The sequence below is a fragment of the Hypomesus nipponensis genome, chromosome 19 (genome assembly GCF_054491055.1).
Source record: "Hypomesus nipponensis isolate SF chromosome 19, ASM5449105v1, whole genome shotgun sequence".
Classification (NCBI taxonomy): Eukaryota; Metazoa; Chordata; class Actinopteri; order Osmeriformes; family Osmeridae; genus Hypomesus; species Hypomesus nipponensis.
The window spans coordinates 143,965-156,792 of record NC_140379.1 but is presented as its reverse complement, the minus strand read 5'-3'; the positions used below and the strand labels follow the sequence as shown (position 1 = coordinate 156,792).

The window sequence follows — 12,828 nt, the reverse complement described above, 5'->3', positions numbered from 1 at the left end:
TAATTTAATTAAGATTAATGTACTTTCAAGACAAAACCCCAATAATGGGACCAATAAGTTTGGTCATTTTCAGCTTCACATTTCATCAAATAAAGCTCTTAACATGATATTTAACTCTTGCCCACAATATTTGACAGTGATTCTGAGGTTAGAATTCTGCATTCAGACAAAAACTACTTGGAAAGTGCTCCATGGGATGATCTCAGTCAGAGAGGGTTAGGGTTATGTTGAGCATTAGCTGTACTTATTGAGGCAGCTGTATAAATCAGATGGACTGATTGGATGATGTAACATCTCAAAAAGCAACTGTTTGCACACACAATTTAGATTCTAAACCTTCTATGCAGAAGGTCTTTTGACAAACTCTCCCTCATGGCCCACATTGCTGCAGTCTCTCGGTTGTGTAGATTCACCCTCTACAACATCCGAAAGATCAGGAGACACACTTGTTCTGGGAGTACAACGGCACTTAGGAATGCTTGCTTGATTGGACCTGATGTTAGTTTCCTCCAAGATCACAATGACTCTTATCGAGAGACTTGTTGCTCTTGTAGGTTAGTTATAACGAAGTTAACTCTTGTACTCGCTGTGAAATATTTTACTGTTGATTGTTCTTCTACAGCTACAGTCTTGCACTTTTTGGGGTTCATGTTGTTTTAATTTGTAACTTGTATAACTGCATGCTCTTATGGGTCTTCCCTTTGGCACTTGTTTAGTTTTTCACAATGTATGCTTCATGTTTTGGCTGCTTGCAGTGTTTGGGAATACCTTGTTATGATCAGTGACCTATGCTCTTTTCTAAAGCTCTCTCTTGGAAGTCGCTTTGGATAAAAGCGTCTGCTAAATGCTTACCTGTAAATGTCTTTGGGGGAGCTACCCAAGAAACTTTAATATCCTAACCCTGCTGGTTACTTCCAGAATTGTCTGGTCACTTCTAGGAAATCTGTGAAGATTGAGCATCTTCTTGAGAATCAACCATCTGTCCACCAATCAGGTGCATTCTTACTGAAGACCAACCATCTGTTCACCAATCAGGTGCATTCTTACTGAAGACCAACCATCTGTTCACCAATCAGGTGCATTCTTACTGAAGACCAACCATCTGTTCACCAATCAGGTGCATTCTTACTGAAGACCAACCATCTGTTCACCAATCAGGAGCATCCTTCCTGAAGACCAACCATCTTTCCACCAGACATTTACAGTATGTTCAACCGCACTCAGCCACAGTTTAAGTTTAGTTGTTTATATAGTGTCTTTATAGCTCTCTCATATCAAACTAAAGGCAAGCACTTTGAAACAAAGAAAGTTCTATAAAAAGTTTTATTGAAATTGTATTAAAGCCAGATGAATCTAACCTATGGTAAGATCTTTTAGTAGGTAAGTGCTGTGAGAGGAGAAATTTACATATTCCAAGATGGCCTGGCCAATGTTTGGTTTATGCAGTTATCAGGTCTTAATACAAACAACTTTTCAAGTGCTTAAGTGAACTAAATGACACTACAAGTGTATACTATATATATATTTTATTACAGACATGAAGATAAACGGACCTTATCTTATCACATATTGCCTCAACAATAACTAGTTACTATTATATTGTATATAACTACAATATCTCAAGCTCTGTGATTTTTTTTACCGCTGGCAAAATCTCTAAGCAGAAACATTAACACCACAACGTTCACTACAAACTGAATAAAGCCAAAAGAAGATACGCCGTAGTTGTGGTACAGAAAGCCTCCTATCGTTGGTCCAACCGTGCGCAACAGAGACTGCACTGACGCGCACAGCCCCAGCATGGTGCCTGGAGAAACACACAACAACTTATAAATATAAAAGCTTTATATTTAATATCTTTAATAGCTTTATATTTTATCCATTTGCCAGATGCTTTTATCCAAAGAGATGTACAAATAGTTAATACAGATGTTGTATATACAGCTCTGGAAAAAATTGAGAGACTACTACACCTTCTTCTTTCATTTAAAAAAGTTAAGAAGGACAATTTTAAGTGAGGAACAGAAAGGTAACATTTTAAAGGCCACTGCAAATTTTACCATTCTGTTCCTCACTCAAAATCTAAAGTCAAAATCTATTTTTAAACGAAAGAAAAAGGACCAGTTGTATCTCTATTCTTTCCAGAGCTGTAGATGTATAAGTACAACAGGAAACCAAAGATCAGAACAGTGGCGATTTCTTTAAGACTGCAAGGGAAGCTCAGCTTCCCCTAACATTTCAAAAATGATTCATGGTTTAAATGTGTTAGAACACGTTCATATTGAAGACGAGTTCGTTCAGAATCAGCCACATATATTAGCAGGTCGACTATAGAGCTAAATCAGGGCCAAATGTTTTGTTAATTCGAAAAAAATATCTTTAGTCGAAAAACTAAAGCTTGACATTGAAAATGTACGTTTTGGTCGAAAACTTTAAAAATAAAACGATTTTTCAGGTTTAATAAAATTTCAATAAAATGCTGGAATTATTTAGAATAAGGGTTATTTTTCACTTTCATATTTTCACAGTTTCACATTTTATGTTTTTTTTACAGCTTCAATTTTATTTATTTTTTTCAGTTATTTTTTTCTTTTCAGTTTCAGGCATATTTTTTTCTGTTTCAGACTTTTGGCCCCGATTTTGCGTAGGGGGCGTGGCTTCAACTCAGAGGTGGGAATTATGAGTGACAGCCTAACAAAGAGGCAGAAGACTTGGCAGTTGGCATGGCGTCCGCTCCGCCAACCCTGTCTCATACTTCTGCTTATCTATGACACGGGTTTACACATCTATTTTGCGTGCCTTACCGGTGTCAAAGGAAGGCACACACTTCGTGAGCATGCTGTCTTACCAGTGTCAGAGGAAGGCACACTCTTCGTGAGCATGCTGTCCGTGATTACATTGAACACACTGAGAGAGAACATCATGGGTGCAGCGATGAAGCAGAACTGGAATACGTTCATCATGTACGCCTGCCAGAGAAACATTCACATATTCAAATGTATATGTATTTAGGATTCATACATATATTCACACATTCAAATAATAAACAGGACACGTGTAGTATGTTTATAAGACAGCTGTGTAAGTATTCACAAGTAGCTGCAGTAATGCACCGTCCCCGCTAAGCCTGCTCCTCCTCAGGTCTGCTTCAGCATTGTGCTCCGTCTCCTTAGTTACTGTTGTCGGCCAAACCCAACATCCCTACTCTACGGACATGTGTTGCTCACGTAAACAAAAATAAAACATTGCATTTGGAAAAGTGGCACTTTTGTTACATCATTGTCTCACAAAGTCAAGCGAATTTGTTATTTTCAGTCTCTAAATTGATGTAGTTTTCCCCCAATCCTTGGAATTACAATGCCCCCTCAATTAACTAGATCTATTTTCACTGGGAGTGACTGGGTTAGGGTTAGACTAGTAGCTAGGGACGGGTAGGGTTAGACTGGGTTTAATGGTTGTTTTCTTTATCTTTACCTGAGCCAGGCCAACTAAACTTGAGATGCTGACAGAGAGAAGAAGAAGGATGTTTTCAGAATACTTTGCTGTCAGAGGGCCAATGACGACTCCTTGGATTCCCTGCAGACATTAGCAAAGAACAGGTCCATCGTGTTGCTTTACCTTAACTATTTAATAATAAGTCTCTTAGCCAACAGTAACCCCCTACATATTGATGGGAAAATACTTTGTAATCCATTTTAAAATATGTTCATAACAGAATATATGCAAAATATGAAGGTCTGAATACTTTGTCACTGTACATCCATTAACCTTGACAGGCATTTGTAGTCAGTGGCTTTATCAAGTGTACTTTGATACAAACACCAAACCTTCCTACCATCTGCATCAGCCCAAAGTAGGCCATCAGGTACCCATTCTGCTCAGGCTGCAGCTGGAAAAAGTTGATTGCAATTACGGAAAACATGACCTGAAAAATACCTGAAAAAGATCATGCAAACAACAGTTTTATTTGATCTAACCTTTATGTAACCAAGAAGGGCTCATTGAGATATTAAACCTATTTTTCAAGGGTGACCTGGCCAAGCACCAAGTTAGTACATATTACAACAACACAACATGAAAACAGATCCCAGATCAGGGCATCCAGGGTAGGATCTCCCCTTCAGGGACTTGGAATTTCATTAAATACCTGAAAAATATCATGAGCAACATTGTGTCCAGCTGAACATAACGTTGTTTCAGTCAAATAAACCACATCAACTTGGGTGAGTGCTGGGGACAACGCTGACTGCTTCCAGACCAAACACAACATATCACGATGCACCTCTTCAAGGATTATTATTATATTTATATATATATATATTCAAATGTAACACTTACCAGCTGGCAAACCTGAGATTATCTTTATTGTGAATGTTTTAGTCACACTGGGAAACCTCATCAGTCTAGTTATCTCACTCAAATTAAAGATGTTTTTTTCACGAAGCTCTCCTAAAGAAAATTAGCACAAGCACACATCAGGGTCCTTTAGGGTAACAAGGAACTTCTTGTTGCACTGTTGTTAGATACCTCAAAAGTTGACCAACACTTTACAGGAATGATTAACTGTGAAGACTAAACAGTGTTGAACGGGAAATAAAAAGTTTCAAACTCTTACCATCTGTTTTGTCACCTTGAGCTTGTGGTTTTGTGTTTTTGGGGATAAACTTCCAAACTAAGACTAAGCTGATGAAACTCCCAGAGGCAGCAACGCAGGCGGTGAAGGTTTCCCTGCAGATCACGGAGGAGAATCAGCAGTCTGATACTGGAATCAACACGCCTGGCAACACGTTTTGCCAAGGTACATTCTCCTTTTCTCAAAACATAATTTGGACCCCAAAATCAACAAGGTAAATCAAAACTAGAATCTGAGTCACCTTAAAGGTGGTGTAGGCAGTGTTGTTCAGAAGCACTTTTTGTCATATTTGATATGAACTCAATCCAACATCTGTGGGCATCGCAGGACTGTAATAAACACGACAAATCATTCTGACCTTTCCGAGACTAATGATTGGACGGGCTACCTGTATACCTGCGCGCACTCTGCCCCTGCACTTAATGCATGTTATTGTAGTTTTCAACCAGGCTAACATGCTGCTTGAAAGTAGTGAGTACTAATGTTAGCCATGTTTATGTACATTATGATAGTGTTGGTTGTGTTTTTATTTGTGAATGCGACATGGGGGAATTTGTGAAAAAAAAATATGCTGCTTTCAAAAGCTCCCTTTCACTTGTTGACTAACTAGACTGGTCTCCCAGTTAGGGGTAGTTCTGTAGTCAGGCAACGCGTTCATGTGTTTTGTGGGAGTGGCTTTGAAGGGAGGTGATGGGATATTATGGTTTAGATTAGAAGCTACAATATCTAACTTCGCAAAACCTTCCTGCACCAGCTTTAACGCTTCACACGTCATTGTATGTATTTTATCAATGATGTTAAGAATTATGAAAATATATGGAAAATCATATTTTAATAATATAAAAGAGCCTTGATAGCAATGGTTCCACTCAAAACTGGTGAAAAGTGGGATGGTTCGCTAGATCACACCAAGGTTCCAAGAATTCTGAGCTAAGTTGGTGGGAAAGGGGTGTTAAAGACCAGGTACCTACCCGTAACGATTATTTAAAAAAATATATATAAAAAAAAATCTTCATATTTTTAATCTAAATGTGTTCAGTTGTCTTCCTAAGACCTACTAGAGGACACAATTTAAAAGTATATTTCACACAAAAAAAATTGGGAACATGCCCCCAGACCCCCCTAGTTTTGCTGGGTCACAGGAAAAAAATTTGGTTTTATCTAGGGGCTTAGCCCCCGCTAAAGTGGGAACCTAGATTCGCCCCTGCTACTCGTAACGACCAGATACCTACCCATAATGACCAGGTACCAGTGGCAATTTCTTTTAGACTGCAAGGGAAGCTCAGCTTCCCCTAACATTGAAAAAAAATCATGGTCAAATATTTACTATTGTGTTAACATTTTAAATGCGTTAGAAAACTATTTTTTTCAGTGCTTCGAAACTATAGGTCATTGGATAAATGCTGCGTTTATGCCCCGCCCTGGACGCTCAGCGTCTCTGGGGGTGAATGGAGGAGTGGGCTGCCCTGGACGCTCGGCGTCTCTGGGGGTGAATGGAGGAGTGGGCTGCCCTGGACGCTCGGCGTCTCTGGGGGTGAATGGAGGAGTGGGCTGCCCTGGACGCTCAGCGTCTCTGGGGGTGAATGGAGGAGTGGGCTGCCCTGGACGCTCAGCGTCTCTGGGGGTGAATGGAGGAGTGGGCTGCCCTGGACGCTCAGCGTCTCTGGGGGTGAATGGAGGAGTGGGCTGCCCTGGACGCTCAGCGTCTCTGGGGGTGAATGGAGGAGTGGGCTGCCCTGGACGCTCAGCGTCTCTGGGGGTGAATGGAGGAGTGGGCTGCCCTGGACGCTCAGCGTCTCTGGGGGTGAATGGAGGAGTGGGCTGCCCTGGACGCTCAGCGTCTCTGGGGGTGAATGGAGGAGTGGGCTGCCCTGGACGCTCAGCGTCTCTGGGGGTGAATGGAGGAGTGGGCTGCCCTGGACGCTCAGCGTCTCTGGGGGTGAATGGAGGAGTGGGCTGCCCTGGACGCTCAGCGTCTCTGGGGGTGAATGGAGGAGTGGGCTGCCCTGGACGCTCAGCGTCTCTGGGGGTGAATGGAGGAGTGGGCTGCCCTGGACGCTCAGCGTCTCTGGGGGTGAATGGAGGAGTGGGCTGCCCTGGACGCTCAGCGTCTCTGGGGGTGAATGGAGGAGTGGGCTGCCCTGGACGCTCAGCGTCTCTGGGGGTGAATGGAGGAGTGGGCTGCCCTGGACGCTCAGCGTCTCTGGGGGTGAATGGAGGAGTGGGCTGCCCTGGACGCTCAGCGTCTCTGGGGGTGAATGGAGGAGTGGGCTGCCCTGGACGCTCAGCGTCTCTGGGGGTGAATGGAGGAGTGGGCTGCCCTGGACGCTCAGCGTCTCTGGGGGTGAATGGAGGAGTGGGCTGCCCTGGACGCTCAGCGTCTCTGGGGGTGAATGGAGGAGTGGGCTGCCCTGGACGCTCAGCGTCTCTGGGGGTGAATGGAGGAGTGGGCTGCCCTGGACGCTCAGCGTCTCTGGGGGTGAATGGAGGAGTGGGCTGCCCTGGACGCTCAGCGTCTCTGGGGGTGAATGGAGGAGTGGGCTGCCCTGGACGCTCAGCGTCTCTGGGGGTGAATGGAGGAGTGGGCTGCCCTGGACGCTCAGCGTCTCTGGGGGTGAATGGAGGAGTGGGCTGCCCTGGACGCTCAGCGTCTCTGGGGGTGAATGGAGGAGTGGGCTGCCCTGGACGCTCAGCGTCTCTGGGGGTGAATGGAGGAGTGGGCTGCCCTGGACGCTCAGCGTCTCTGGGGGTGAATGGAGGAGTGGGCTGCCCTGGACGCTCAGCGTCTCTGGGGGTGAATGGAGGAGTGGGCTGCCCTGGACGCTCAGCGTCTCTGGGGGTGAATGGAGGAGTGGGCTGCCCTGGACGCTTTGCTTCCACGTGATGATTGGAGGGTCTGTCGAAAGACTGCATCTCCTTTTGATTGACAACGATTTAGTACTATAGAGGGTTTTAACGGCGCGTCAACAGACTGGAAGTCGCCATATTGGAGGCACTCCGCATTACAACAAATCACCTGTAGGCACTGAAGTATATACCGAACGTCGTCAAGGAAAATGGTTAATTATTGCCATGTTTCAGGTTGTACCAATAGGACAGATCGAGAAAAACATATGCAATATTATCGACTTCCAAAAGTTATTAAAAACCAGGGAGAGGAATGTCAGAGATTATCAATGTAAAGGAGGCACTTGTGGTTGGCAATGCTTAACCAAGATCTACCAGGGAAAAAAACAGGATTGAGAGTCACTTGGCTACGTCTTGAGTTTCGCAATGATATCATACAGTTAAGGTTAGGTTGGTTAAAGACGTTATTGCATTACTTACTTTGGCCTTCACAACACAACGGTCGTTGATAACTTGGTACTGCGTCTCCCTCACCCATCCACACACCATCTGGTTACAGGCCTCCAAACCTTTTTAGGATTTAAGGTCTTCCGCTGTGTATGGGCTCGGCGAGAAAACCAGGTAGTTGACTATATTGGGATATGCAACTGAAGGAAGAATCACTGGGTCGTCACGGATCCAAGAGGGAGCTAACTCGTAGGGATCTTCACCGCCAATACATTGTAATTTCTCGAAATATCAAAAATGTTTGTGGTCCAAGTCCTTCCCTATATGCCTTTGCATCTTGGCCGTGTTTTGATGAGCTTTTCGGTTGTTTGGACATGGCTACATTCACTTAAAGTATCCAAAGCGCATAATACTCCATTGTACTCCGTTTAGTTATTTACACCGAGTGCCTCCACAATGGCCACGCGTCCGGGTTACTGCCCAGAATGTGACGTCTGTGAAAACCCTCTATAAAAAAGCGGATTTTGCAAGTGTCATCGAAAGACAAACTGCTGCAACCTATTTCTTGGTATTTGCTTGGCGCAACTGTTAGCCAATTTTTATCATACGTTTCATACAATTATACACCACATTCCTTGTTTCAGTTCAATTTAATTCCCACATTTCCTCATTTGACTTTAATATTGTTTCATTAGATTGTTCGTTCATTCATTCAAACTATGCCAGACATCCCAAGTTGCAGAAACTCATTTCAGGGAGGTCTCCCCCCCCCCCCGATTTCCGGGAAATTGTATACCATTAGCGGGCGTCAGGGAGCCGCTATTGAAATGCGTGAGACTCCCGGACCTTCCGGGAGACTTGGGATGTCTGCTATGCTAATGTCGTAGGGGTGAACTAGCAAGTAAACTAGCCAAATAAATTGAGACATTTTAGGATGTAGGCCGAAAATGAGCTTCCCCTCTTTGAAAAACCAGCAGCCGCCACTGCCAGGTACCTACCCATAACGACCAAGTACCTACCCGTAAAAACCAGGTACCTACCCATAATGACCAGGTACCTACCCATAATTATTTTTTTAAAGATGGATTCCTGGTTGAATCTTTTATTTGCAATTTTTATTGCGCACTCGACACACATGCGTAGTGACAAGGATTCCCTCTTATTCATGCGTAAAAACCCACGACATGTCCCCCCCCCCTACACACAGAATCTAGGGCACACAAACTGGAACTTATCCTCCGCGTTTCTCCCATCCATGACTGGCCTCCTCCCAGATCATAATGACCAGGCAGGTACCTACCTGTAATGACAGGTACCTAGTACCTACCCATAATGAGTGCTGAGCGAACCACCCAAAGTGGAGCCGGCAATCATGCCGATGCCAAAACATATTCCTAGTTTGGCCAGTGCGTCCGCCCTGCGTTCTGGCTCCGTTAGGTCTGTTACAATCATCTGGGCCCCTGTGCGATATTATTGATTTAAAAACATTTATGAAAGAACCAATACTACATGGTGTCACATGACCAAGCAGCCTCACCTTAGAAGTTAACAGTCTGTGCATTATCAAGCTGACAACCATGCATATGCATGGTCAATGCTATTTCAAATTTCTAAACGTAGATTAGCATAGATGAAGAAACTAAATCAATTCATAATTCAGATGAAAAGTTAGTAATTAGTGAGTAGAGAGACAAGCTATATGTAATACAGCATCCTAAATACAATACTTTTGGTTTAGACTGCATCAGATAATTTATATAAATTGAAATGTAATCTAACGTAACGTACAGTGGGGGGGATTTGGAACTGCGACTTCTTGAAGTTTAAATGCCATTGAGATTTACGTATTCGCCTTGCATCTGATCAAGCATTGACAAGTTATGATCCCTGCTATACGACACCCTATCCCAGGAAGCGTAGGTGTGCCTTACCGGGTAGGACATGCATGAAGGCAGCAGGGAGTTTGTGGATGAAAAGCATGAGAGGATTGTCAGCGATTGCTAACAAGAGAAAGTAAAGGACAGACGCAGCGCAGGACAGACCCAATGCTGCCCTCGCTCCTGCCAGGTCTGCAAACCTGCCAACAACATAAACAATCAGGACCATCCAGCAACAGGTGTCCTAACACTGATGGCAACATGTATACTTTTAGGGTTGGAAAGTGTCCAGGTGAGTTTTCAATAGCCAAATTCTGCCTGTAAGTGTTTTGCAATAGTACTATTTGTAACTTTTTTGAATTTTCATTTTTTAAGTAAGATACATTATGAAGGTCTACTGAAACATCCTTTCTAAAAAATACATAAAAAGTTGATTTGAGTTTGCAAATGCAAACAGCTCAACCTACAGGGAATTCTATAGAAATGCAATACACACACAGTACACACACAACACACGCACTGTACATACAACTAATAACATGCTTTACTGTATTGAAACCAACATACTGCATTCAGTACAAATTATTCTGTAAATTTTTGCATTTTTTGCATAAATAACAGAATAGAATTAAACGTTTTTCAAGGTTCATGGTAATAAACTTACCTGTTTATTTAATTATATTTGAGAACAATCCACACCAAAGGTCAATTCTTTTGAATAATACAAACGGTGGAGTACTTTAATATGGACAATAGCAGAAATAAATGGAACCACACTACATAAAAAAGGTTGTAGGATAATCTATACTTTTTGCTCACCTGCCAAACAGAGGTCCTCCAAGAAGCTGAATGACACCGACCATAGTTTGCAAATAACCGAACCAGAGGGTGTCAAAGCCCAGTTTCCTGGCCAAATACTAGTCAAGAGAATGCATGGGTTAGACTATTTAAGGCAATCTCAAAATAAAAATAAAACACCAACACTACAGTTACAGGCACACACTGTGTATTTCCTCAATGATTTAATTGTTTGTTGTATATTATATTAATGGATGCATTTATTAATATCTGTATTAATGCACGCTATTGGCGATTTATTTATTTATTACTAGAGCAGGTTTGGTTCTATTAAAATAGGTTACATCCATTATAACAAAATACACTGAACATGTTTTACATGTCTTGCTAAAAAGATCAATGTAATTTCACTAACAGGGACGTTTACAACAAAATAACCTACTTACAGGAGTAACAGAAAACTGTAAAAACATCCATGTAATGTCCAGCGCAGCTATGAGGTAGGTAACATAAATGATCTTCTGCTTTGATCGTGTTGTCAAGTCTGAAACGGAGGTCTGCGAACTTGGACCCACTCCTGCCATTTCCAAATTTGTTCCACTTTTCATTTTCCGGTCAATTCCAACAATCTGAACACCCAGATCGGAACAAATGACTGATAAGTAATGTACATCTACGTTAAATCAGTTTTACGTTCCATGGTATAAACATGTCTTACCTTATGAATCTCTTCCAGTGGTTAAGGACAGAGATTCAAGTTAATCACGATTTTACATATTTTTTGTTGGACTTTGATCTGAAAAATCTGTATCAACCGAGGTTACGGCCACACACTACACATTTCCTGTTTTAAACTGCCAAAATAAAAGCCATTGTCGTAGCCTTGGAAGTGGGGCTCGCTATTGAAGTTTACAGGAGCCGATTGTGTTTATGTAAATGCAAGATCAGAATTCTGAAAAAATATTACGTCAAGTTTGGGATTTAAACACTGCGCACGCAAACTATACAGATAAAGTTTATGTTCATAATGTAAAAAGAATGAATCCATGGATGCAGGGGTTTTCAAAAATTCCTTTATCAATCTAAATTAAATCAGCACACCTCAGAGGTGCCCAGTGGCGGATCTAGAGATGTTCATTTGGGGTGGCAATGGGGTGGCAAAAGGAAGTTGTTGGGTAGCCTCCTGGAGGCGAATCAAACCCAAAGTAGGGGGGTACAGTACTAGCCAGGTCCTAACCATACCCTCGTACATTTCATTTGTACAGACGGTCTGGGATCTCTCCATTGACAAACGTTAACTTCCTTGAAGGCGGGTCCTCTGTTGAAGTTTAAAACTATTGGATCCGCCCAGAGCCACTCTGATTTGCCATAACCAATCGCAAGCGTTCGCCTTAGCCAACTCCTTCACCACTACTGTAACGGAGCTAGCTGCCGTAGCTGGAAAATTCAAATTTTCTCAAACCCCGTGGGGAGGAGGGCCACAACATCATGGCCACCAACAAAACTCAGCAAGGAATGTTCTTGCTCCGGCTTTAACCTATGGATATTCGGCAGCGTTGCCACAACCGCAGAATAGTTTCGCTTACATCTTTCTCCGCCGCCATTACTGAACTACTCAAACTAGTGCAAAACATTAACGTCATCGTTCTCTGCCACTCCCTCTGTTCGCTGATTGTACCTACAAAAAAATTGTTTCTGGAATTTGACTTCAAAGCCAAGCTCCCAGACCTAGTACAGAAGCAAAATCCAAATTGAGCGGAAGTACGTAGGATGGCAGAGCCAGGCAGTACTCCCTATGGTAAATTATTAGGCTAAAACATTGTAGTTTAAATTAAACAGTAACATTAATATTATTTATTGAAATGTTCTATAATGTACAAATAATATTTTTCCATGGGAAGATTGAGGTTCATGTTGTTTGATTGTAACTTGTTTCACTACATGCTCTTATGGTTCTTCCTTTTGGGACTGTATTTTCACAATCTATGCTTCATGTTTTGGCTACCCGCAATGTTTGGGGCTGTCTCGTTGTTATGATCAGAGACCTATTCACTTTTGTAAAGCTCTGTCTTGGAAGTTGCTTATACAAGCGCCTGTTAAATGCATTAAAAAATAAAAATAATTGGGGTGGCAGTATTTTGTATTGGGGTGGCAGCTGTCATTAGATCCACCACTGGAGGTGCCATCATGTGCTGTAAAGTAATATTGCCAAACTTTTTTGTCAGA

At 42.6% G+C, this 12,828-nt stretch overlaps 1 protein-coding gene across 1 annotated transcript; it reads right to left on the bottom strand.

Moving 5' to 3' along the window:
* Positions 1–1,309: 1,309 nt before the first annotated feature.
* slc67a1 (solute carrier family 67 member 1) lies at positions 1,310–11,439 on the bottom strand. Its single transcript, XM_084682010.1, has 11 exons — positions 11,321–11,439; positions 11,049–11,231; positions 10,624–10,721; positions 9,859–10,004; positions 9,255–9,387; positions 4,616–4,728; positions 4,339–4,449; positions 3,836–3,936; positions 3,475–3,576; positions 2,849–2,969; positions 1,310–1,807 (listed from the first exon to the last, which is right to left on the bottom strand). The coding sequence occupies exons 2-11, from the start codon at positions 11,208–11,210 to the stop codon at positions 1,620–1,622; spliced, it is 1,275 nt and encodes a 424-aa protein (XP_084538136.1). The 5' UTR covers positions 11,211–11,231; positions 11,321–11,439; the 3' UTR covers positions 1,310–1,619.
* Positions 11,440–12,828: the final 1,389 nt, after the last annotated feature.

What these genes read in the sequence shown, in the direction of transcription:
- slc67a1 (XM_084682010.1), bottom strand. Translation starts at nt 11,210, where the DNA reads ATGAAAAGTGGAACAAATTTGGAAATGGCAGGAGTGGGTCCAAGTTCG. An exon ending in TCAAGGTGACAAAACAGATG is followed by an intron (nt 4,450 to 4,615) that starts GTAAGAGTTTGA and finishes AATTTTCTTTAG; the next exon opens with GAGAGCTTCGTGAAAAAAAC. An exon ending in AATCTCAGGTTTGCCAGCTG is followed by an intron (nt 3,937 to 4,338) that starts GTAAGTGTTACA and finishes GATCTTTTTCAG; the next exon opens with GTATTTTTCAGGTCATGTTT.